The 27,516-nt window shown below is 39.3% G+C and overlaps 1 protein-coding gene across 1 annotated transcript in view; it reads right to left on the bottom strand.

Annotated features, from left to right (window-relative positions):
* Nucleotides 1-27,516, bottom strand: part of caskin2a (CASK interacting protein 2a) — a 52,402-nt gene that overhangs the window by 22,958 nt on the left and 1,928 nt on the right. Inside the window, exons 2-5 of the mRNA XM_014970194.2 lie at nucleotides 25,984-26,432; nucleotides 5,542-5,593; nucleotides 1,609-1,706; nucleotides 397-542 (exon numbers count right to left, since the gene is read on the bottom strand). Of these exons, the coding sequence (XP_014825680.2) occupies nucleotides 397-542; nucleotides 1,609-1,706; nucleotides 5,542-5,593; nucleotides 25,984-26,095 (408 nt within the window). The 5' untranslated portion in view covers nucleotides 26,096-26,432. The remainder of the gene's footprint in view (nucleotides 1-396; nucleotides 543-1,608; nucleotides 1,707-5,541; nucleotides 5,594-25,983; nucleotides 26,433-27,516) is intronic.

Here is a 27,516-nt window from a genome sequence, read left to right as displayed (position 1 = left end):
AAGAATTATGAAAAAAAGTACAATGAAAAAACCAAGAATCCAAAATTGAAGGAAAGTCGACAGCTTTGGCATAGAGATAATAAGAAGTCAATACAATAAGGGTTAGGAATATGAAATCATGTGTGTGTGTGTTGTGGGAGGAAAACATATGTCACTGAAAGAAAGAAATGTGTGTAGTCATTGTGTGCAACAATGGAGTTACTAGTATTGTTGTTGAACAATACCAGCCAAAGACACAATGGGTTTAAGTTTCAGCGAAATGGGATGACTGGTAATGCCTTGAACCAGTGTGTGTGTGTGTGTGTGTGTGTGTGTGTGTGTGTGTGTGTGTGTGTAGGGGTGTGTGTGTGTGTGTGTGTTTGCGTGCGTATGTGTGTGTGTGTCTTTTGAACTCACCACCTCGTAGTGTCCGTACTGCGCAGAGAGATGTAAGGGTATCTGCCCGTCATGGGAAGGAGCGTTGACTGAAGCCGCTCCTCTCAGCAGCAGTAAAACAGAGTCGGGCTTTCCCTGCCACGCTGCATAGTGGAGCGGACGCATGCCTGTGGACGACAGCGGCGAATATCATTTTAAAAAATTGCTTTTATCCACAAAATTTAAAAATTCTCATTTGGAAAGTGGAATAAATGAAGGTATTTTATGTCTTAAGCACCATTTTATTGTTTAGATGAATCCACTTCTGCTTTAAAAAGCAATAACACGTAGAAATCATTCTTACACTTTACAGCAAGAAGTGCACAGTAATTTGGGAGAAACGTACGGCTCCTTTGGCAAAATATGCAATCTCTGAGGTAGAACACGTTGCTCTGTATTCTTCTCTTTTTGCATCAACTTCCACTGAAGTGGAAATGAGTTTTATCAAGGTCACACAGAGAAACCCATACAAATGACAAGTATCTGGCTTCTTGATCGTCTGGACGATCCTTTTTCTCTTTAGATTCAGAGGAAACGGCGTCCGTTTCCTCGCAAGTAATACGAATTCTGATCACAGTGCATGGCTGCAGCTTCTAAGATGTTGGAACTGCAATAAATGCCTGATCATTCTGTTCATGCCATAAATAGAGGATTTGAACATCAAAATTTACAAATCAAGCAGTCTTTGGAATGGAGTCTCAACCTCTAATCCCCCATAACTCTTTCGTAAGGCCTCACTTTTGATCGCAGACGGGCTTCCATGTATTGAATATCAATTACATTCAGGATGCCCAACACTGCAGGCGCTGGAAGTTAAATTCAACATTTCACAGAGTTCTTCAGGAATATATAGCTGACCTGAGAGGCGACACGCTCGTTCTCATGAGCCTTACATGCTTCAGGGCTGCAGCTCTAAATCCCACTGTATCGCTTCTTCTTGGAAGTGAGAGAATACTTACCGTGAATCTGCTGTCACTTTGTGGGACGCAAACTTCAAAGCGATTAAGATTTAAATTTTTTTTTTTTCATTTCAGTTAAACACACTTTCAGCAGAGCCTCAGAGCTGATGAAGAAGTTTCAGGCTCAGCTTAATCCCCCTCTGACTTTGAAAAACTGAACTTTATGTATTTAAACGGATGTCTCTCTAAAATCGGTGACTTGTTGGCCGGCGAGGTTGTTCTGTCGTTTTTATACCGTTGATGTCCTTGATGTCCACTGTGGCTTGGGAGTCCAACAGCAGCGACAGCAGCTCGGTGGTGCCCGTCAGAGCAGCATGGTGCAGCGCAGAGAAGCTGTGGGTAACAAACAAAAAGAGCAGACAGAAGGAGGAGAGAAATAGGAGATGAGAGAATTTGTAAATTACACTGAATGGATCTAAATGCAGAGGCAGTTTTGAAGAATGTGTCTTCCAAGAGTGTATGTCCTCATCTTTAGAAGAGGTCGAACAGAAAAGGAATTTGCGCTTTACCATTATTCTGGCTAAACCTTTATGGAGTTGTAAGATCCTCCTCTAAAGGAAGACAGACAAAAGTTATTTCAGAGACAGTTGCTTGAGAGAGCAGGAGGGAGTAGGAAGGCTAGTTTTCCCCTGTGGGAACAAAAGATCAGCCTAGACGTAGATTGGGCCTGCCAGACAAACTCCAACTAACTAATCCAACCGTCCACTTTCAACTTTTAATGTTTGCTGGATTTGTTTTGGAGGCATGAACAAACACTCACCCCTCAAGATGTGCCAATTTAGAGAGACTAATTCATTTTACATGCATTACTCTCTACTGTGAGAGAAAGTTACAGATGAGATAACCCATGCTTGCATTGGGGCAAGCATAGAAACTCCAACCAAAAATGCCCAAGATTCAAACCTAGAATCTACTTGTTGCAACACACTTATGGCAACAACTGCACCCCATCATTCAGCTCCAAAAGTAAAACTGGTTTCATTGCATACGAAAGCCGCCAAGACTCACCATTTGCAAGTTTCTTTTGTCCATGAACACTTCCCCTTTTCTAGTCTTTCTGATGTTGAGCTGAACTGAACAAGCTACAGATTCTGATACTCTGTTGATCTGAAAGACTGCCAGCTGGCTTAACATTTTGGAAACATTGTCTCCAGCAAACTGGCTACATGGATGAGTCCTCTCACATCACTTGCAGCGTGAGAAAGAAAGCAAGTAACACATCAACATTGTCTTGATAATTATATTTCCAGTTGGGCTTTTGATAAGAAACGATTCTCTCCACATGTTTGTTACAACAAAATTTATGACAAATTAAGTTACGTATAAGAAATTAAAATGTACGAAGAAAAAGACTTAAACATGTGAAAAAATGGGGATGACCTCAGAAAGCATAAAGGCTCTAGAAACCCAGGAAACTGTAATCAGTATTTACAAAAGTATGTGCAAATCCATAAGAGTGTCAAAAAATATCAGCTGATTCATCTTATTCATGGCCCAGAAATGTTTGTTTTTACCAAGTCCGGTAAGTACAAATAGCTCTGTCAAGACCTGTTCAAAACATACTGATGACATTTATTACAGAAGACGTGAATTTTATGATGATTACTGTTGGGTTCATGCAGCAAAAGGAGAAAGACCATCGTTCTACTAAAATTAATCTACAATCTAATGTGCCTTTCAGCCTCTTTGATGCTGTGTAAATCACTTGAGATTTCTTAGCATTTTTTTCCCTCTAGAACCAAGAACCACTCAAAGATTCTCAAAAACACACAGAGTTAGCAGGCTCAGCACAAAACTTCACTGCTGAAGAAAGAACATGTTGAAGCTTGTGAAGCGTGATGTTGTACACAAAAAACTTTTAACTCTTTGGATGTCATTGCACACATTATACAGCAGAAATGGAACTGCTCATGACTCTCAAAGAACCAGGAACTTTACAGTAAATGACTATTCGAGGCTTTGGCACTAGCAAACTGCAGAAAAATAGCATAAAATAGATTTTTCAGTGGGATATTGATCCCAAACACACAGCCAAGGAAACCTTCTATTGGTTTCAGACAGATAAAACTTATATCCACTTGAACATCCATGAAAATTGAGGAACTGATGAGTTTAGTGCTTACTTTTTCTGCTTTCTCTCTTCTCTCAAATACACGTCAACCACATCTCACCACCTGTTACCGAAACTTCTCACTGACATGTGCTGAATACGTGTCACTGTGATGGCGTTGACTTAGTGACAGCCAGCTGTTTACTCACGCTTCACAATCCTCTTCTCGCCTTACCAGTGATCTCATCTTTCACAGGTAGTCCCTTCCTTCCTACCTACCACCCAACCACACAGCAGTTCCTTCGCTGATGGACAGCTTGATGTCAACACCTCCATTGTGTGCCACCTCCCACACGCTATGTGCACGCTGCATGCAGACACATGCAGGAGTTATCAGTCAACATAGTTACATTGTACAAAATCCAAAACAAATCGGCCCATGGCTTGCATTTGAGATGGATTGTCTTATTAGATAACCTTCTTCCTCGACACAGATTTTCTTATTTCTTACTAAGAGAGCTGAAATTCGAAAATATGTTTCCAAAAATACTATTGTGTAAAAACAAGGAGTGCAGGATCCATTCTGAATTCATAAGCACTAATAAAGCTACCACTTCCCAACTGAGCCATTTTGGCATGTTTGGTGATTTCAGAGTTCCTTTCTAGTCCCTAAGGAAACGTCCTGAATTTGTAATACAGAATTAACACTAAAGATCAAGACACTCAGTGCATTCAGGACGAATAATGACGTTTAAAGAGAGAAGAAGTTACAATGATTCACATTCATGCTGGTGGACGGAAACCAGGATTTAAGAATATAAACAGAGGAAATAGGAGCAAGAGCACAATAATAAATCAAAAACTGTATTGAAACTTAAACAGGTTGTTGTTCATTTTGTCAAATGTTTAACATTTTTAGCTATATAAAGTCAAAACCTCTGCATAAAATTGCTTATTTGTGTCGTTTCTAGTTTTAGAGGTTTACTTCTAAAAGCCTAACCAGGTACTGAGTCTGCAAATTAACCCTTGGTGGAAAGGCCTATAGGCAGAACAATGGTTTCTTATGAATGTAACATTCTTTTATGTCTTTTCTCAGCTCCAATAAATTTGAAATAAATAAATAAAAACCTTTTCTGTCAGGCTTTCACACTGTGATCACCCACTGATGGCAAAGGCATAAAGGCTTTCTGTCTTTTCAGGTTTGCTGGACTGAACACATGGCGTCTTGCTGTGCTCCGTCTCTGCAACGGCTGTACGCAGTAAGAGCCATTTCAATTTCTGAAAAGATCTTGAGGGGGGGGTTTGAGACGAATAGTGTCAAATGTTAGACCCAGAGAGACTTTGCGTGGGCTGAGCTTGAGGGTCCAAAATGCTGTCCTAGAAGACACATGCGGATCTTAATGACGCTGACTGCAGAACCGAAGCACATCTGTGAGAGAGAGGCTTAGAGAACAAAGAAAATCTTCAAAGGCCGTGTTTCGTTCAATGCCACGAACCTGCCGATTTCAACTTAGTAGGGGGTAAAAACACAGAAAAGTTTAATACTGATGAGAAAAAAAAATCAACCTAAACCACCCTGAAGGCTAGTAGTATGACAAGAACATCCCACTGGACAGGGTTGGGGTACCTTATCAAAATAGTGCATATTAATCAACACTGCAGCGGTTTATGGCCATATTGAAGAGGACCAACTATACAGATCACTGCACCCAAAGAACAAATGGCAAAAACAAATGAGACTGTGGATGCCCTTTGTGAAGTTACCTTTACCATCCTACTGTTTTTCTATAAACTTCCTGCTCAGCTTCTCTTTTTTTTTCATTTGCAAGTTAATGCAACTTTCCACTTACTGTACATTATGTAGGACCAGAAACAGTACATTTCAGTCACTTCTAAATATTTGACAGATGTGGTGAGCTACACACAAGTCAGTACCTAGTAATTTCCTCCCCTGGGGTTACAGTAATGACTCTGAGCAGCAATCTATGTCAGTACTTGTGTGCGCTTCGTGAGTCACGGATTGAAGACTGCAAACAAACAGCAGGCGGTCACATGTAGAGTAGTATTTTCTTTCTTTTGCCTGCCTTATCTACACAACAACTGGAACTTTTCTCTTACCCGTCTGAGTCCTGGTAATTGATGTTGAGTCTCTTGTTGGAGCCCAGCAACTCTGGAAAAATGACAGAGAAAGGGATGTGGAGGGAGAAAGGGGGTACAGAAAAAGACAATAAGTGTTTTTGGTACAAAGTTTGTTATTTCACCTGAGCTCACCAGAAATCCTTCCAACCTCATGTCTGTGTGTGTGTGTGTGTGTGTGTGTGTGTGTGTTTCTTTTTCCCTTAAGTCTCCCCCCCTCCTCATCATCACTTCTTATCATGACAGCCCTGACAGGATGGAGAGCTTTCCTCACCCTTCCCCTCTCTCGGTGCGTCTGACTCCATCATGACAGCCAAATGATTCCTTAAACAAATGACTCTGCCTCACAGAAACAAAATATTCCACCTCATTTGCAATGTTAGCGTCTCACGGCTCTTTGGTATTCGAACTGACAACCATGAAAACAAGAAGGTATGCCAGGAGAAAGCATCTGCATGTCTCTCCTTCCAACAGCATCACAGTCTACATCAGTCAGCACGACTGAACACGCTTATTTTCCACTCACCTTGAAAGCGACACACTGCTATTTGTCCCATGTCTTCATTTATTCAGCTGTTAACCCCTCCGAGTGCCACCGTTCCAAGCCAAGATCACGAATGAGCTGACAACTAAAACCGTTTCCTACTTTAGCTCTTTGCCAAGCTGTTCACGATGTCAACAAATAGTACACCAAAGACTGTATCCTCAATAAAGCTGCTCAGTGTGTGCAGTGTAAGCACTCTTGTATAATTTTCTTAATCCAAGGTATCAAAAACAGATCTTTACTTGCAAAACACAAACTTCCTTTTCTTACATACTTAATCCTCTTTTCATCTTTAGGTACTACCTAAAATCAAACAAGGCAACTCGCCCAATTCTGCTTAACCCTTAAAAGCCTCATTGCTAAACATTTTAGATGTCCAAGCTTCAAATAACAAACATCTTTCTCAATCTCATTCATCTAATCCTCCTGTCTCAAACGACGACTCTTGACTGCAACCTCTCCTCTCACCCAGATAAATATCCTCTGACGTCCTACAGCTGATGTCCGCTCCAAAGGCCTGACTGTTCGCCGAGACCCACACAGGAACCAGACTGCCAAATACTCTAGATACAGCGCCATTCACGGCCGCAAATTACCCCCATTGTTTTCTCCCACGGAGGTGCGGAATACCGCACAGCCATGTGTGTTTGGACAGCACACACGGAGCGAGACGGGAAGAGGAAGAGATAGAGCTGGACAGTGGGAGTTGGGAGATATCAGTTTCCATTATAATGGAGCCAAAAATGTACAAGTTTTAGCCTGAGAGGCCTTGACCGGTGAGCGGCTAGTCGGAAACTGAAAAATGTTGATATATGAACAACCAGGTGGTGCTGACAAAACTCTTTAGTGGGGCTGGGTGATGTGGCTTAAAAATAAAATATCAGATTATTTTTCCTTAAAGAAAAATTACATCACACTTTCTGTGAGTTTACCTGAATTCAAAGTCTGGGGGAAAAAAAAGAAGCTGTTAAACTCACTTCTCAAGCAAGGTGGTAGATCTTGAGATGGCCAACATCACTCTCTGCTATGGAAACCCAATGGGTGCACTGATGACAAGAAATCCAGATTTTCCAAAAATTAAAACTTCAAAACAAACAAAAATCTCTCAGTCCTACTCTTTAATGTTGAACTTGTTATTCTGGGAAGAAAACTCAAAGTTGGCTGTTTTCAGAATCGTTAAAGTTTTTAGAAATAAACTCAAGTGAAGCTCAGGGATGTAAGAAATTATTAAAAAAGTACATTTTTAAAACTGGTTACTGGAGTTCATTCAGGTTGGAAACAAGAGAGAGCAAGATTTTCTGCAGATAACAGGAAGACTAGACAGAACATAGCAAAGGTGCTTTCTGTCCTTTTCAACAATCAACCTCTGTTTTGGAACATGCTGGAATTGTACAGAAAAAATTAAACAAAACCAGTTGATTTTGTATTGCAAACACAAGTGAATATGCTAGTAGGAACCTGTGGCTCCTGAACCTTTTCCACGCTGTAGCAGCTTACATCGGTTCTACACTGAAAAAAGTAGAATCAACCTTAAAATTTATCTTGTTAGAAAAAAGTGCTCATTTGAGAGACCAGTTGGCTCACAGTTAATTTTAATTAAACCCAAACCTGTACGAGTGAACAGACCCTAAACAGCACAGTGTCACTGAATAATTTAACAAAGAGAGAAACTTGCCAGCTGCTGTAATTTGTCAGATAACATTGAGACTTACGTAAGAATATCGCAGAATCAGTAACCAACTGTTTTGTTGGGTGAACAATAAATGCATCAGAAATGTTCACAAGTCATTTATCCAAAGTCCAATTGAAGAATCAAGTCTCTTGCCCCAAGTCCAAGTCAGGTTTGGAGCCTCCCATGACCACATAAATAAATCTTTTATTATCAAATGCATGCCAAATAATATGTCTGCACTGCATTGAAGTAAAAGTTTGAATTTTAGCCTAATCTAACACATGGATGTTCAAAATGTGTTTGGTAACATTCAATTTAGCATACAAAAACTGTTATTAGTTGTTTCAAGTTTAAAAGTTTGAAAATTGATCAAAAAGATTACAAATATTAAAAATAAACATATATTTACGTTTCAAGATAACTAACAAAGACCTGTTAATGTTGAATTCACAAATGAATGCAAAAGCTTTTTATTTACCGTATTTTCCGCACTATAAGACGCACCTAAAAACCTTCAATTTCCTCAAAAGCCGACAGTGCGCCTTATAATCCGGTGCGCCTTATATATGGACCAATATTGAGCCACAACAGGTCCAGCAACGGACCTTACCACAGGGGCCGCGTTTCATTGGCTAATGCTCATTTTAGGTCACAGTGCAGCTACCACGTGCGTGACCGTCTCACAAACACAAGCTACAGTAGTAAACATATGCTAATGTACATTGTGGACCATCAAAACCATGAATGCCGACTTACCCAGCCTTGCAAGAACAATAGGCATCAGTGATCTTGTCCACAGCTATATTTATGCTGAGGGTGTGAGGATCTGCTGTTTTCCTCAACTATCGGTAGCTTTTAGCTGTGACGCGCACAATGTTGGAGGCATCCAGTGGCTCAAACACCTTGATGTCGTCCAAAAAAGATGACATGAACTTGTTGGTTCCCCTGTCCATTGTCGTGGCTGATATGTTGTGAAAATCCGGCAGAAATGCTACGCTAATTAACTCAGATCGAAATGAAAGACGTCATGTTTACACAGACATGCAGTAGGCTGCGTACGTAGTTGGTCCACTACTGTAAGCAGCCGCCAACTTCTTTTTCCCCCGTAGAAGAAGTAGTGCGCGGTGCATGCTGGGATAGTTGTCAGAACACTGGTTTGTTAATAAAGTTTGATAATACATTTAAAGGGGGGGAGGGGCAGGGGAAGAGAGACAGAGACTGCAGCGGCAGCGTGTCGGTTGGTCTGTGTTACCCAGAAAGCAGTTGGGCATAATATCGCAACACCAACACCGTGAGTGAAACAACGACTGGGCCAGCCTACTATATAAAGTACTCGGGGACCATTTCTTTATTAATGTGGATGTGTAATAATAGAGTATGAAGCGTCTATTCTATGCGCCTTATAATGCGGTGCGCCTAATGTATGAAAAAAGTCCTAAAATAGGCCATTCATTGAAGGTGCGCCTTATAATCCGGTGCGCCTTATAGTGCGGAAAATACGGTAGTTTTTAAGGACTTAACACTGATCAGTTAATTAATTATGTTTATCTGCTCTGTCACCATATTCTGCTATATTTGGAGAAATGTCCACTCATCGTGTGGACATTTCTAGGAAACTAAAAAGCACAAAGAGTAAACACGTCCCAAGGAATGTTTAAAAATGACAAAATCAAGAATCAAGTGTAGTGTAGTCAGTAACTGAGAGGGAATCTTAAGAGCTGAAGGAATGATTTGCACGAACCAAACAGGAAATCCTTTTATTTTGATAAGAGGAACATGTATTGTAATGACACAGTTAATTTAACACAATAAGATGATGGAAAACAAGGAAAGGAAAAAAGATTAGGGTAAGTTAGCTTTAGAAAGTAAGAAAGTCAAGGAGAAACGCAAAAGTACTTTCTGCATCCAAAGTGTAAATCAAGATGGTTTCTGTGCAAACTTCCATGATATTTTCTCATACATCAATCTATGGCATTCTTTCTAAACTGTATGGCCATACAAATTGAGGGTAAGGTTACCCAATTATGAGACATTCCCAGCCCTATTAGTGTGATTGTGCTGACTACAAACCATATCTGATTCTCCCGAACCATGTTCAGAACTGAAAAAGCCTTTCGGTTACGAGGTGGAACGTCATTAAGAAACAAGAGAAGTCCAGCTGCTTCCCATTTAAGCAATTAGGATAGTCATGTCTTGTATGAAGCTACACCAATGTAAAGTTGTTGCTTGGATGAATCAGTTTTGTTTTCCCTGTCTTCTTTCGCCCTGATAACTTTTTATGTAGGATTTATGGTTTTTATTATTAGCATGGTAATCCTAATTGCTTAAGCAGAATGAAACAAAACTTTTTCTCTTATTTCTTGAAGATACTTCTTCGCCTCTCATACAAAAAGCTTCTTCAGTTCTGAAAATGGCTGGAAGTAACTTATAAATTGTAGTCAGAACAATCACACTAATAGGGCCATTAAAAGTCCCTAATGGTGTAATTAGCACACGAGTCACTGATCCTACCATCTATCCAGCTAAATGTTTGGGTCGCTGTTGCCTAACCATCCAAACATGTCCCTAACAAGGCCTTATGGGTTGTTTTGGTTTTAAGTCAGGGCTGCAGAGGAAGTGCTAGAAATATAAAATCTGATGCCACCCCCTCTGTCTACACAAACTTGTATCAATAGAAGTGAATCAGAAGCAAAAAACACTTTAATGATATGGGAGGACTTGATTTTCCTGAAAAATCTGATCATAATTTTGGACTCTGTCAACAAGCATTTTTAAAACACTAGGCTAAAGTAAGACAGAAAACAGGAGATCAACTCTGATGAATTTGCACATAATATTCATAATAAAGGCATTTCCTACTATTACATACCAATTTTGTAGCAGTTGTGCTCTTTATCTTATTTGTATCAATCTAAATGTAGATGGGAAACAGTTTACTTGAAGTCTGAAATGCACCAACAAATTTAATGAATCTCAATTGTCCTTAAAACAAGCTGGTGAAATTGGGCAAAATTATTCTGTTATATTGTTTTCTTTAAAATATGTGCTTTCATGTAGGACATTGTGCTAAAATTATAATAATAGCAACAAAATACATTAAAGACATGCCTATTTAATGTGTTTTTAACTGGTAAATATGGATTCCACTGCTTTTAACGCAATTTGTATTTCCAAAGTAATTTCACTATTTAACTTAAACTGTTTTTAAAGTCCTAATGTTATTCTTTTTTCATTTGTTGTCTTCCCCTAGCAATGTTATTCTCCCATACAGCCAGATATTAAATTTTACTGTCCATGAAAGAGAAGTAGTAAAATTAAGACCAACGCTGTGATAAAACACAAAAATGTGAATAAAATCTATGGGGAGGGAAACATGGATTACATAATCAGAAGTAAATACTTAAAAATGCAAGTCTGGAGGAAAGATAAATCAGACATCATACTGTACAATACATGAGAAGAATATTAGAATGTGAAGAAATTAGAGGATTTCTGACTGAGCTCCCACTGAAGCCATGATCCAATATTCTGTTCTGTCCTCCTTTTTTGGTTTATTGATGCTATTATTCAGCTCAGAGAAGTCGGCAAACAAAAATTTGCCCAATTCTCCTTGCAGCTGCGTTTTCTGAGTGTCTTATGAAACCATCAATAAAACACATGAGAGAAAACATTTCTTTCTGTAACCAGTTTTGAGGCTGGTAATTCATGTTTTACACTCTCCTAACATTTACAGCTATATCCACAATTTGCTTCATATGTATTATGAAGGGAGTCAGAGGATTAAGATTCTTAGTTTTAGTGGTTTGGAAATCCATCCCAAGTGCTGTGCATGCAATCCAGCAGGAGATGCAGATATCAGTGTGTAAAGAATGGGCGCAGTCATGCTTTGCGTTCGCATTGGTCGTTCTGCAGAAGGCCCCAGAGAAGCTCAGGAGCTTTTGTTGAGCACATGCTGCTGGTGACTCATGTTCCTGAACACAAGAGCTTGAAGGCACAAGGAGGCACATTGATCAAGAGGCAGATATGGATGGGGCTGGGCGTTGGGCGCCACGCCAAAGTGGGGTCTGAGCTGTCTCAGAAGCATGGAAAGAACAGGGCCTTTCAGGAGTTCCAGTTCCAACATGAGCCTCACATTCCTCGCATAGCGTGCCCACCATGCTATCCTACATGTTCCATGTTCTTCCTTGTGCCCCACAGAGGGAGGGAGAACCTCCTCCTTACGTCGGCTGCAGATAAATTAGCAGCACCCTGGAGGGTTGGAACAGTAAATCATAGGTATTGTGATTTATATAGATATATTTAGTTGTTTTTTTTTTTTTTGAGACAGGGAAATTATGAGGTTTGCTTTTCTGTAGAAGCCCACCATCCATGGAAGGATAAATTATTCAACACTTGGAGCTTTAGTTGTCAGCGTGGAGTCCTTCCATTGTTCTTTCTGCTCACAACAATAAACAAAGCGAAAGAAAACAGCCTCATTAGAACCTTTCTGAAAGGGGTTTAAGCTTTGCAGACAGGAGAGAGGGAGGCTTTGATGTTGAGGAGAAGAGTAAATATGAACTGAGTAAAAGAGGAGGAGACGTCATAGAGAGATAAACATGAATCCATCCCTCTGTTCAGGTGACATGAGGGAACAGGGTTGGGTTTTTTTTTTTTTTTGGCACATCAGACTACAAACAGGAGAACAGAGCAAAAAGAAAACATGCTTCAAGATGAGACAGGCTTTCAGAAGGCTATGAAGCTCTTCAGCATATAGGAACATCAGCATGGCAAAGTCAATAATAAAATAAAAACAACAGACAACAAAGAAAACTTGGTTTGCTTGTCTTTTTGTCTCATTCAACAGGCCTTGTAGCTGGCTGGGGGCTTTTGTTGCTTCGGTTTGCATGGCTGTTCTGAAACGCTTTTGAACATGATCTAAAAAAAAAAAAGAAAAAACTAAAGGCTTAAAAATAACTAGAAACACTGGAGAGTAGTGCGTAAAGTTAAGATTTCTACACACCATGCTTATATGACAGGGGTTTAGATTTCGGCCATAAGCTATGAATTTCCTTTTTATTCCATTTAAAGGTTTTACAAATTGCAATGAATGATCACATCAACTCTAAATGGTCTACAATCATTTAGGTGTACCATTGCCACAACTGGGAACGTGGAGGACCGCTGCTCACAAATCCCAAGTCAAGGATATACTTCTACTGCCATCAGCACAGTATTAAACCACTAGGATCATACTGTGGACATTTTATCCACGGTCAAAACCTTTCATGATGTATCACCTTGTCACAATCACTATGGGGAGACCATGAATTCTTCACACATCCCAAAATCTCTCACCAAGACCCTGAAAATACCTATCAGGCAGGGGATTCTTTGACTATGAAGTCACCTGTACCCGTCCTTTGTAGTAAAACATGACTTAACGCAATGGAAATCTTAACTTTAGAGTGTGATTGTGAATTAATTGTTAGTGTATTCATGTAAGAGAACATGTAGCTGCTACTTTTGACTCCAAATTGTAGGCTTTTGAGAATGAAGGTCATAAAGAAATGTGAAGCGAGTGTAAGAAAAAAACATTTGCCAATATTGCCGTATCCCAAAACTGCCAACTGTCAATATCTTAAGCAAAAGTTTTGTGGATTTTTTTTATTCTTTAAACACAATTACAAATATACCTTTCCTTTCAACCGGAAATGCAAACCAACTTCCACTCATACCAGCTTCCTATGAACAAACAAGAACAACAAAAAAAAGTGCACTTGCTGTTGAAGGTTGGGTCAAACCCCCACAAAGCAATGAGAAAAAAAGGTAAACAGCAAGACCACAAGTGCCTGGGGAAGGACCTAAATACATAGGAGTGAGAAAAGAGGTAATTACAGGTCATCATCCATCTCTGGCAATAAAAGCTTTGTGGTTAGGTAGGGGCCTCATCAAGGGAAACACTTATCTGAGGAACACATCTATCTTGCTGCACTGATTACTGAGAGTGTAAACACAGTCCCTCAAACCAAACCACTGAGGCAGAGCGTGGGCTTGAATTTACTCCAGTTGTCCCAAAGCACTTCTAAATAGTTTTAAAAAACTCCGTCGAATTGTTACTGGATGCAATAAAAAAACAAAAAAACAAAAAAACAGAAAACACATGTACATCACAAAGAGCTAAGAATGAGTTTTCCACTCCTTGATGTTGCAGGTAATTGACTTCAAAGTCTCTGGTGACACTCAGCACCCTTTGTTGCGCTAATGTTCTGTGCAGGTGATCTCCAAATCCCTTTAGGAGGGTGTCCAGGAGTTTAAAACAATGTGATTACATGGTGAGATGAGGAGTCTCACCAAGAAGTCATCGTCCAGGCCTCAGCATGCATCAGCTTGGCCTGCAGTTATGATCGTTTCCTCCCTAAAACGGACATAGAAGTAAAACAAAACCAGTAGGGTGGAAACAATGCAATAATTGTTCTGCAGTACTTTGCCAAAGTCTGGAGTCCATTTTTTTCCTTTCTTTAAGAAACTTTTCAAAGAAAGTTTTGTATTTACTTTGGCTGCTTTTTAACTCTAATCCAGTCCAGTTCTTCTACTTGGTGAATCTGACAGCTATATTATTTGCACCCTTCACCATAATGCAACAAGTTCCAAAGGAAAGTCTTTTCCAGAAACTTTTTCTGAGTTAGTTCCATGATTTTCCAGTATTTTAATTTTTTTTACTGTTTTCATGTTATTTTGAGCTTCAGCTAAATTTATGAAGAGACGGAGCTAAGTGAAGGGCAATGCTGGAAGAAAACTTGTTTGAAGTTGCAAAAAACTTGAGGCTTGAGAGGTTGTTGAGAAGGAGGACAACCCCAAACATGAAGCCAAAGCAGCAATTAAATGGTTTCAATCAGAGCAAGTGCATCGATTAAAATGTCCCAGTCTGAGTCTACTGAGTCTACTCGTCCAAATCCAATTAAAAATGAATATCCAGTGACATCCAACTGAGTTTATCATTTAAAATTTTATGAGGGACAAATGCAAGAAACTTCGATCAAAACAATAAAATCCTGCATCACAGTGAATTGTCCTGGAAGCACTTTTAAAAGTTGGTTTAAATGAAAAGTTAAGATGAACAGTAAATGCAATAAAAAGGTCAAAAAGAAATGTAAAACAATGTATTTAAAACTACTGACTAAAAACAGTAGTTATGTGCTTATTCTTGTAAAGTTTTGTGTAAATTTTACAAAATAATTTACTTTTTTTCTTTTTTAATTTGTGTAAATTTGTGTATGCTGGTTGAGGCAAACCCGAAAAGATTACTGTATAATTTCGTTGAAACTTCTAGATCCTAATGGATCAAACATCCGTCACAGTTTTCAATTTTTTATTTGTAAAAGATTTTGTAAGTGACATATCTTTTTTTTCACTGCACAACTTTGGATTACTTTAAGTTGGACTCTGCATGTCACAGTCACATAAAACGCCAATAAAATGCATTGACTTTTGAAACAAAATGTGCAAAAGTTCAAGGAGCTTTTCATCTCTAGTATTTAGAGTTTATTCTAGTGTTGTTGCATGCTGCGGAGGCATTTTCTGTACTGTGTTTGCAAAGACAAATATCCCCTCTAGTCATCACAATTTAAGAAGTTATTTTAAGTGGAAGTCATTTGGGGTTTCTTAACAGTTGATTTAGCTGTGAGACATAAAATATGATGCACATAAATTAGAAAAAAAAAAGAAAAAGAAAGTGTTGTATTCAGACACTATGCAGGGAACTTAACTGATGGGAGTTTTATTGTTTCCTAAAGCTACAGAGTTAAACTCCATATATATATATATATATATATATATATATATATATATATAATCGCCCCTTCATTAATTAGACCAGCACCGCATTGTGTAAACAAGGCAAGATGTTCTTAAGAACCCCCTCTTCAAAGTCCAAACATTTCCAGGTTGCCACATCGAATAACTTACTGCATTGTTAAAAACATAGAGACTAATCTCCCTTGGTGAAGCTGGCAACTAGGTCAGACGCATTCAATATAAGCTGAAAATGAGCCAATGGGGAAATTAAACAGATCATCTGCTGCCTTTGTGAAGGCATGTGTGTGTGTGAACCAGGCTTGCTACATCTGTTTATTTACCCTGAAAAAGAGGCGCATTAAAATGAGCATAAGCACACCTGCAGGTCTTGTCTTACATAACACATCTCAACTCTGCACCTTAGGGACTGAACATTTTACATACCATTCAAATCATCTGTTTACTCTGCTTTACCCAATGCACTGTGCAGCCCCTCCTTTATTTCTGCATGCTCTTCCAACAACTGGGAGACCTCAGGCTCGGTGCAGAACTGCTTCTGCTCTCTAAAAACACTGGCTTTGAAGGAGATGGTTTGCTGGGTATATCCACTTACCAACATTTATTAGATTTAGGATAATGCACATTTGCAAGCCACTATATCCAATGCAATAGAACTTCTTAAACAGTCAAATAAATGCAAGTAAATGCTATTTTGAATTTGTAACAAATATTTGTTAGATCTTATAATGAGGAAAATATAGTTTTTAATATAGTTTTTAGCAAAAACATAAGGCAGATTGGAGGAGTAGTGTGTTAAAAAGCAATAAAACTAATATTTATAAGCTGTCTAGGTAATAAGCAAGCCCACTGATATTGTAGAAACATAGCTACTACTCAAACACTGCACCCTCAATCTAACCAGACAGAAGCTTTGTACGTGCTGCTGGAGATTCACTCACCTCAGGATGCTGGATGCTTAAAACCAGAAAGCAAAACTGAATACAAAAGCTGCTTTCTGATTATTTCAGCATATAGAAATGTGGCCTGATAGGGCCACTCATGAAGCATTGAAAATAAAATGTGGGATTGTCAATTACACCTTAAATATTAAAACAAACATTGAGATGGTGACGTCATAGCAAAAGTAACACAAGCCCCTTTTACAAAACACTTCCAAGCAACCAAGTCACAGCGCTGCATCATCTGTCTTGCGTAAGAACAAGACGCTTTTGTGAGCTAGAAAAAAGCGACATAGTGATGACATATGGTTTTGGTGGTTAGCCAGTGGCAGGATTTCAAAATTTACACAACACTAAAAAATACCTTCCAACAAAAAGAGTAAGACAGCTGTGTACGTTTCTATGATTCATGTAGAGACTTGATATAATTGCTTATAAAATTCAGGATTCCATTGAGGACAGAGTGTGAACTTGTGCTGGTGGTCGGTAAAAGTTCCATATTCACACGATTGTTAATTAGCCAGAGTAGGTCACAAACCAAAGCAGCCCAAGTCTAATCAATGGTTATTTATTAGACCATAGCAGCATAATTGGAAAAGGCCTCAAGGCTTTAACACTTGCTTTCAAATTAGAACGTGTGAACAGTTGGTTGAAGCAAATGCTTTCAATTGGTTTTAAAGCTTCTTTAGGGATCAACTCACACTGCCAAATTAGACAGCCAGAGAACGTCCAACAAATGACTGAGGTGACTGTTTTCACCTCAGTCACTGATTAAAAGAAAAGCAACCAAAAACATTAAGCAGCTATGACTGAGATGGGCTTTTGGCATTGTGAAGAATGTGTTTATAATATAAAGTGATGATGGCAAAACCACAGCACACAGCAGATACTAAAGACAACACTGCATCTCCAAAGTCGCAGTGGTAATGAGGCAGAATAAGTAGTGCAACAAATACACTGAAGAAGCAGGTAAACTCTTCATGAACCTGACTTGTATTTTCCTCTCATTACACCCTGTGGATAGAGATTGGCCGTGTGCCTGCTTCTAACACTTAGAGGAAAGGGAAGGGAAGGAAATAGTAGTTGTCTTTTATCTGTTGCTGTTCACAGATAGTTGTATATTCCTGAGTGAAAATGTTTTTATTTTTAGTCTTATCTGTACAGAGATGCATAATCAGCTTTTTTTCTGGGCAATGTGGATTCCCAATTCCTGCTTTGACAACTTACATTTTTCTTTCAAAGTACCATAAACTGCCGATCACCAGTCAGAGAAATGCCTCATATCAAATAATCAAACATCATCTCATAAAATGCCTTATTGTTTGCATAAATTCATGTGTCTACAATGATATTAGTGTCCTGGATGAACATGAGAAATTCTGACACCATGGTATAATTTTAAAATAAGATATAATTTGATCATTTGCATAACCCATATACAAGATTAATAAGATTCTCACAACAACCAAGAGAATAAATTTCACTTGTTCCTATCATATTTAAAATATATTTGGAACGACTACGCTGTTATTCCGATACTTCTCGTTACAGTGTTATGAAGACAGAAAGCAAAACAAGAAAAGAAAAGAAAAAAAAGAAGTAGAATAGCAAAACAGGATTTTCTATTGCTGATTCCTATTAACCCTGCCAGAGACTGAGACGGCTCAATCCCCAGATGGTAGACATCCCCTCCACCCCCTGCAACCAGAATATGTTCCGCCCCAAGTACACACACGCGAGACAAAAAACTTTTTGTAAGACAATTATAATGGCTTTGTCGCAAAAGCAACCCCACAGAGAGTCTGACGTCTTTGCATTAGCGACATCAGAGGATGCACATAAAAATTATGACAGGCTTTTTTTAGCAACAGCAGAGCAAACACTATTTTCCAACCCCTACCTGACTGACAACTTTTTTCTTTTATTCCTTTTTTTTTTTTTAGTTTCAAAAGAAAAGAGAAGAACCAGAAGAAGCCAAGTTCCAGACTGAGCTATGTGTAGCCTAAAGGCAGCAATGAAAGGTTGGTAATGCTAAATTAAATGATGCTTTCGACTGAAAACCTACACACACACATGCACACACACACAAATCCTCTGACACACAAGGTAATTCCTTTGGTAAATTCCCGAGCAATCCTAGACAGGCTACCCCATCTGTCACGGAAGGTAAAGGTTCAGGTTCAGGATTGGCGTGTGTGTTTGTGTGTGTGTGTGTGTGTGTGTGTGTGTGTGTGTGTGTGTGTGTGTGAGAGAGAGAGAGAGAGAGAGAGAGAGAGAGAGAGAGAGAGAGAGAGAGAGTATCTGGAGTGCGATACAAAGCAAGAGCAGGTAAAACCAAAGCCTTTCACAGACTGCATGGCTGCCAGTCAATACTGTTTATCCAAGTTAGCTGGTGAGCTAATGGGCGAACTACACCACCCCTGTACTCCACATGAAATGGAAGGAAGGGGTGAATAAACAACAAAATTATACGTGTGCAAGTGACAACAACTCTATTTTAAGTTTGAATGCAACCATACCTACCATGCCTCTTCTTTGGTGTTCTTAAGAGAAACAGACTTCTAATCTGACATTAGGACAGATGGGTAGTTCCTAATTCAAAGCAGAAGACTAAAGGGTGGGGGGTGGGGTTGCAAGAGGCAGGAGAAAGAACCTGGGTGTGTCTGAGTTACTACTAATTGGATGCAGGGGTAAGCGGCTAAACTAGCACTGTGTAAAGTGAAAAATGACACCAACACTTTTGAAGCGCATATATCCACTCGTAAATCATGGGTCTGTAGACATGCATTACATTTCTGCTCAACTGAGAAAAGAGCTTAAGGCTGTAAAAAAAAAAAAAAAAATTCAAGATGCACCACAGGGAAGCTTCCAGCTAAACAGCAAACATTTTAGACTAAAAATACAAGGTCTGAACAGATGCTCCTCTGTAGCCATGCTTCCAAGTCGCTGGGATCACGATGATGGGGACAAAATTTTATTCATCTTATTTTTGTTATTTTCAACTAATTGAGTCTTCATGAGGTATAAAAACTGGGTCTTCAGATTTTCGTAATCGCTTATGGATTCTGATGTTGTCCTCTATTCAAAAGAGACCTAGAAGAAAAAGAGCAAGGAAAGCTTTTCAAAGTAAGCAATTTCTCACTGGAAGGTCAACACAATCGGATCCTGGGGTTTAATAGAAATAAATGTGTGCAGCCGTAATCTACTCAAGCCAGTCATCTACTGACTATCAGTCTTTTTTTGTTTATTGTGTGTTTTAACACCAACTTTTGAACAGCAGATTTATGTTTGGTGCAGACGTGCAAAATCACTGCCATCAGGAAAAATATGGGCTCCACATGGTTGTCTGTAGGAGTTGACGGACCATTGTGGGCACAAACAACACCATCTGTCGCCCAAGCTCCATTTCTGAGTCTACCGGAGAGTATGAGTACAGTCCAACACCTCTGTAGCTCGTGACGCTTGAATCAACAGCGCGCATTTATTAGCAACTCAAGAAATAGGTGTCAAAAAAACAGAATGCCTGCAACAAAAACTGGCAAATAGCGCTTTGGAAGTATACTGATAATGCCCTAACTTTCTCTGAGGCTGGTGAGGGAGCATGAAAAGAACAGTGGTGACACCAATCATTGGCAGAGAACCCTCACACTCTCTCCATGTATCTTTTAAACTGCTGCCATCAGCGCTACAACATCAAAAGCTGAATTGAGGTTAACGTTACGTTACATTACTGCACTTGGTTTGTGTGTCTTTCTGCTTGTGGGTTCTATTATATATGCATTGAACGTTTTCACACCATTTTAAATCCCCGAGAAAGTTGTTTTACCAGGTGTAGAGAGTAGTTGTTGCTAGTCAGCTTGGAGAAGGCCTCCAAATGACAATTAGCCAAGGTGGTGCTGTGAGAGGAGTTTATCATCTTTATCTGGCAGAAGGCTGGCTCACATGAATAGGTAGAGTGGAATACAGCTGTCAAAAAAGTGGCACGCTTTGTGTAAATAATGAGGCAAAAATTAAGAAAACAGTAGTATTCCTTTGTACCTGGTTTGTTAAACCATAACCACTCCTCTCGACCTTTTGCCTCTGCAGTTTACATGTCTCGCCTCTGATTCACAATCAGAGATCATTACTGGAAGAGCTGACCTGTAATCATTTGCAATTGGAGGCAAGAAGTCCTTCAGTCTTTTGCCTCAGGACACTTTGGGAGAGAGGAGATGGAGGCGTGGTTTAAACATCCTCACATGTAAGCAACCCAGTCTCAACCTGAATTAAAACTCCCCTGAGGGTGCGATGGAGTATGTCAATGTTTTAAGTTGCAATTAAAAAGGGTCCAAGATGAGTTATTCTTGGTCTGACTCTTGCGCTGCTTGGTCAGTAGCCTAAGTGCCATTAAAACAGGTTTTCAGATGTTGGATTTTTGGATATTTTTGAAGATTATTAGAGTAAAATCCAAGTGATTCTACAATCTGAACACATTTTTCCAAAAAAAAAAACAAAAAAAAAAAACATGTTAGTTTCATGTTAAATGTTCTTGTTTTGGTAAAGTTCTCCATTCCCCAGTCACACCTTTGGACAGACGGTCGATTCACGGTAGATGAAAAAAGTAATCCAAATCCATTAACAAAAACTATAAAATAATCACTAAGACATAAACTGCTAACATTTCTTAATAAATAACAAAATGTCATCAGCTGGTGTGTCCAGTTAATATCAAAAGGATGCCCACATCATTCAATAGATCACAACACTGTAGTCAAATGAGATGCTTTGAACAGCTGAAGTGCCAGCAGGCTTCATATTTGGCATGACAGAAGAAAGGGTTGGGTCATCTGCCTGTCCAAACAAAAACACATTGCGATCATGGAAATGTTTGAAAAAGAAAAAAGACGTTCATCTTCAATGGCCCCCATTCATGGAGGGTTGCACAACAGTCAAAACTCCACTCCCTGTCTGGAGAGGGCAGGCTCTTTGGTTTTACTCACTTTAAGCGGAATAGTGAGAAGCGCTGGACAATAGGTGTCATCTCCTGCAGACTTCAGGAGTTTATTAAAGCAAAAATGACTTGATATCAGGATTAATTGCCATAAAATGGCAACCTTGGCTGCAGCAGGATTAAGTCTTCTCTTCTCAAAACTAGGGGTGCATCCATATGTCCATCTCATGAGAATCACGAGAAGGGGTATAAGCAATTTCCAATCCTTGTTTTCTGTTTTAATTAAGAGAGTAAATGTTTCGTGGATTAGAAACATCAGTATAAAAAACATGCAGTCAGCTTAGAATCCAATTCAAGTTGGAGCGCTGTTTAAAACTAAATAAGGTTTGATAAAAAATAATGGTTGTTAAAGCAACCATTTGCTTGCTTTAACAAGAATAAAAAAATCACCTAAAAACCAAACTCTTTGCAATGTCAGATTTTTACATTGTGGGTGTTTATAGACATATTTGTTTTATTCTTTGAAGAACCTCAAATGATTATATTTAATTTGAATGTGGTATTTCCATGCACAATGCCAAAAAAGCCATGTTATATTCTATTTTAATAACTGGAACCTGTTTATTTGTTTTAAAATTCAACACACTAAACCCTGAAACCAATAAAAGCATGTACTAACTTTTCACTGTGACTATATATACAAACTGTGCTTGCATATGCTAAGCAGAAAGAGGCAGTAAGTCCACTTGTATTGACTGAGCCCTGACCTGATGTCAGCAGATGGCTGATTGAAAAAGAAACCTCCCGTCTCAGCTGCATGTGCATCAAGTCACCCTCGGTGGTGAAGGTAATCCCCTTCTGGCAGCTCCCAGCCAGCTTTACAGTGAGGTCTATGCAACCAACATTACAGGAGCTGAGAGCACAAATATCTTGTCATTTAAAGCCCTTTGTTGGACGCACCGTAAAAAAAAAAAAGACTCAGTTTTGTATCCTACATTCTCACGCCTGTTTAGTTGTCAAAAAGACTAGAGTTTGGCTAAATCCCCATACATCTAGAAGTTTTAATATTTTATAATTTCTTTGTTTCACTGAAGATCACATATGTAGGGCAGTAGCTCCCAAATCTTTCCAACAAGTGCGATCCAAGTAAATGCCAAGTTTTCAAAGTATCACCATCTTTTCAGACTTTCTGAAACAACAAGAAGACCTGGACTTTTTCAGTCATTGTTATGCCATAAAAACTAAGAGGAGAAAATAATAAAAACTACGTCCCATAAGTTCACAGTGGGTTTAGTTGAAGGATGCAGTTTAATTATTTGTAATATTTTTTTACTTAAAAGTTTACATTTTCTGGTTTGGAGTGCAAAAATGATCATAAAGTTCTCTGGGAGTTAGGCAGCCCACAATCCAATATGAAACTTGTGATCGCTCCAATAAAAAGTTTATTTGTGCTTCTGAATGTTTGTATCGCCAATCTTTTGAACATAAAGTATTATATAGCATATTTTAGTGAACATATTGCTTATAAAAAGACTGAAAGTGCAAAATGCAAAGAAACACACTGTGGTCAGCTTTTATTGTTAATGGTAGCTGGTCACAGAGCAAACCGACTCACACTGGTTTGTTCTTGAACAGTTTATGTGTCTGGCTTTATCTGCTTATTCGTTTTACTTATGTTTATTTATTTACACTTATTTTACAAATAACAATGCCATTTTGTTTAAGTTTCACTAACAGCGTCACAAGCAACATCAGAGGTAGACCTAACACAGTACCAGGAAGTACTGATCTACTGCCTGCTCATTCCTTAGCCATCAGTGAGGCCCTCTACCCAAAGACATTTAGAGCATGAGCATGTGCTTCTCTCTTCTTATGCACCCTACACCCTGCCCAAGGTTTTTCCTGAAGGTTTGGGAATGTTGGGTCTGCCTAACAGCTCCATAAAAACTAAAAACTACCTGACCTCTCCAAAGGATTTACACTAATTGACAGGCTTTTGCCATCAGACCCACAATTAAATTTACAATGAGGTCAAGCAGTTGCCATTTTTTTTTATTAGGGTTTTGTTTTAATTACTGGGCTTGACCTCAATTTATTTTCTTTTACTTGGGTAATGAGGCAAATAAAAGTGGGGGGGGGGGAAACAACAGAAAAATGGAGGGGTAGCTTACAACAGGTGTCCACATGAGGAGTTTTGATGTCAATCTAAACAATATTTATGAACCAATTAAGTGGGACTCGACAACATAAGTAATAAAGGTAACGTTCTCAGTTAGCAACAATCTTGCCACATTCATCACAAGTTCCAGTATGGTAAATGGCAAATGGCCTGTAATTGTATAGCATTTATTAACCGCAAAATGCTTCAGTTATTCACCCATTCACGCACAATTTCAAACGCTGATGGTGGTTATCTAGCACATTTCAGCTAGCTGCCCTGAGGCTGTCTGTGAGCTACCATGAACCGGCGCCACCGGGCCCTCCGACCACCTCCAGCAGGGACGGCGGCTGAAATCTCCTGCTCAAGGACACGACTATGACAGACAGACTAGTGGTTCAAGCCGAACATCCACCGGTTACAGGATGAACTCCTACCACCGTCGCCCTTAAAAACAGCATTTATGGGATTCTGATGGACTTGTCAGGTAAGATGAGGTTATCAGAGTAAAAGAAGGTTCACAGAACAATATTAGGATGATGTTTAAATTACTGAGCAGCAGCTAGCCATGGCACTCAGTATAACTTTATTTTTGGAAAGGGTGTTACTGCAGCCTTTCATAGGAGGTCATCGCCACAGGCCAGTCAATCCTTACTCATCGACAGGGTTCTGTAAATAGGAGAGAGCGAGGGTCACTGGCGAAGCCCTCACTGGCAGCTGCAGCATCTGATCTGCTGCTGCTGCTGTTGGACATTCGTCGCTCCGTCCAAGTTGACAAATGAGCATGCCATTGATTCTGCCCTGTGACAGTTCTCCAGAATCAGCTGAAAGCTGCAGGTCCAAGTGAGAGCAGGACTGAGACAATGCCAGACAGGAAAATACAACGGCTTCTCAAGGAGATCTTGACGAGGACTTCGAACAAAAGTTTAAAACACACAGCTCCATCTAATTGCTGTTTAAAAACTAAAAATACCAATGGTATGCATCAATGTTGGCTATTATTTGCAGCTAATGTAAATGAAGATGTGGTATGCGACGAACCTGATAAAGTAGGGTGACCACTGGTAACTTCTGTTAGTCCTTTGACTTTTGGATCAATCAGTTCTTCTAAATGATTATCTTTCTTCCAAAAATTAAATGAAACCTAATTTCAATAATATTTACTATCAATTTATTGCGAACAACAAACTAAAATGTAAACAAAAACTTTGACTATTGTGCCACCTCCAACAAGACAAAAGTAAAAAAAAAAATAAAAAGTTAAAAAAAGGAAGTTGTTTTGATTTTGTGCACACTTCAAAACCAAGAAAACCAAATTCTGGAGAGAGGAGTGTCTTCCAGATTGAGAAGGAACTATGTGCTTTTCATAAGATTTACACCCTAAGTAGGATAAGGACAATATAAGAGAAGAAACGAGCCAAAGTTTTTATGAAGGAACTCCAAAACCTCCTTGACTATAAGAATGTTTTACTATGATAGACCTGGAAAATTGGTCATACTTGAAAGGAGTTACCACCAAATGCAGGAATACATTTCAGTAAAAACTGCATCAGAGTTATTGGGAATTAAGCCTTTGCCTTCATGATTCCTGACAATCATTAAAAACCGATGGGTTTTTAATGATTAGAACTCATTAAACATTAGAACTCAAAACCTGCGGCCGAGACACGGCACAAAAAGACTGACATCCATAAGTGTGACATAATGCAGCTTTTCTTTCCTTAAAATAATCAACATCCCAAAGCCTATAATTTTGGCCTGGAAAAGGACACCTTTTGTATTCAGCTCCGTAAAATAGCTGGAAACTTTCTTCATCCCCTGTATTGTTGCCTGCAGCATCGTATCTGCAACGGATACACAGAGAAGTCCCAAACCAAGCAGAACCACTTTTAATATTCCCTGCCAAGTAGTGCCCGCTCACTGACTCCAATGTGTGTTTTTCTGACAGCCACTCCTTTGTTCCCAGAGCTTGTCACTGAGCAGTCGACCGTCCTGTTAAAACCCAAAGCAGATAACGCCACAAAGAGACGCCGCTCCTGCTTCCCAGCCGAGGCACCCTTAGCTTCCCCTGGCTGCAGACAAGGACGTGCTCTGTCACTTATAACAATGCAATGGTAAAAGAAAACGTGCTTGTTGCCTAAGTTGGAAAATGTGGAGGAAAAAAAAAATCCTTTTAAACCTCACAAGATGCAGAATCTGGATGAAGGAGTTTGACAGTGTAATTCGTTTAAATCATGTTTGTGGCTTTCATTTTGCAGTCCACAGCCAAACCTGCTACTGTGGTTATTCAAAAAGAAAAAAATAACCACAACAGCGGTAGCATTTCCAAGTGGGAACAATAACTGTACACACCAGAGCATAATCTGCCTCTTCGGGCTTCATACTCACTGGTTTTGTTGCACTTGACTTTAGAGAGGAGCTTGTGAGCCTGCAGAAGATCTCCGTTCTTCACCGCCACCAGCAGGTCCTGTTCCTTCCCCATGGCTGCAGATGAAACCATAGATGCGCAGCTTCTTCACTGGAGAGCGGCAAAGCAGTTTGTTCCTCTGCCGCTCCAACAGTTCTCCAGGCAAAGGTATTCAGCAAACTTCTGTCAGCATATTAGCAGGTAGCTGTTGAATTAATACGGTCGACGTCAGCGGTTTAGTTTCATCTAAGACCACGTTGATTGGTCAAGAATGTATCCTTCCTCTTGGAGCTGAAGTTTGGGTCCATTATCTCTGCTCAGTGATGATGGCTTAGTTTTCTGCAGAGCTGAGATGATGTTCATAATCCATCTCTGTTAGCATGAAGGTGGCAGCAGTAGCCCCACCTGGCATTACATTGCACATGGCCAGCTGAAATACAACATGGAGACAGTCAGTCTCTTTAAAAATACATAATCAATAACATAGTTACTTCTAAAACAAAAACTTTGAAGGGTGATGTCAATAATTGAAATTACCACAGAGTTATTGGAGCCTGGAAACAATTTCCCACTAATTGCACGGGACAAACAGCTGGTCTGTGAGAATGGGACACTTTAAATCTAAAGGTAATTTACATAAAAATGTATAAATAAGTCACTTTTTATTAATATATTTATGCTTAACACAGAACTTAAACATGGGCAAGCCGCATTACTGCAGACAAAATAAAATTGTTCAGCTGTAAAATCTGTGGAGCAAATTTTCCTTTATGAGAAGTTTGTGAGGAACTCATGTTTGCAACTACAAAAAAACCTTGAATAAATGCATTTATTGGGTCTATTTAATGTCTTTTTCAGGGCTAGGTACAGGTTCACAGAAAAATAAGCAAGTCTGTATCTGATGTTCAACAGCATTATTAAGATTTCTTTTATTAATCTCACCTTTATTTATACAGGCAGCTCTGACTGAGACATGATGTCTCAGTTTCCAGAGGGACCCATTTTAAACAGTCATTTCAGCTAAGTGAAAGGTGAAACTGTAAATAAACCAAAAATACAGTGACATTAAAAACACTGTATGCTTTCTGGGTTGTCATTTGAACATGTTTTAAACCCTTCAGTTTAACTAAGCTGCACAGCTTCAGGTTCGTTTGACTCCTTGCTAGACTTTGGCTTGCACTTGAAATCTATTCCTCACTTTTGTATTTTCCATTTAAGAATCATTTCTAAAAAATACACGTCATAGTCTCCGGAGCAGTTCAAGAGAACATGCCTTTGGGTCGTCGCGTTTACCGTACACTCCTGCAATTCTCTTTTTGCCAGTCTAGACAGATGATTAATTTCACTTCTGCAAGCTACTCAGAAGGCAGCAGCCAGACTCCGTACTAAATCCAACAAACAAACTCATATCACTCCAGGCGTTATACTTTCCTGACTGGCATCCGGTGGATTTTGGAAATCAGTTGAGGACACTTATTCTCACTAAGTGGCCAAGTTCGAGACAGCTTTTATGC

The sequence above is a fragment of the Poecilia mexicana genome, unplaced genomic scaffold (genome assembly GCF_051168715.1).
Source record: "Poecilia mexicana isolate PSO_F unplaced genomic scaffold, ASM5116871v1 scaffold_19, whole genome shotgun sequence".
NCBI lineage: Eukaryota > Metazoa > Chordata > Actinopteri > Cyprinodontiformes > Poeciliidae > Poecilia > Poecilia mexicana.
This window is presented reverse-complemented; position numbering and strand designations above follow the sequence as displayed.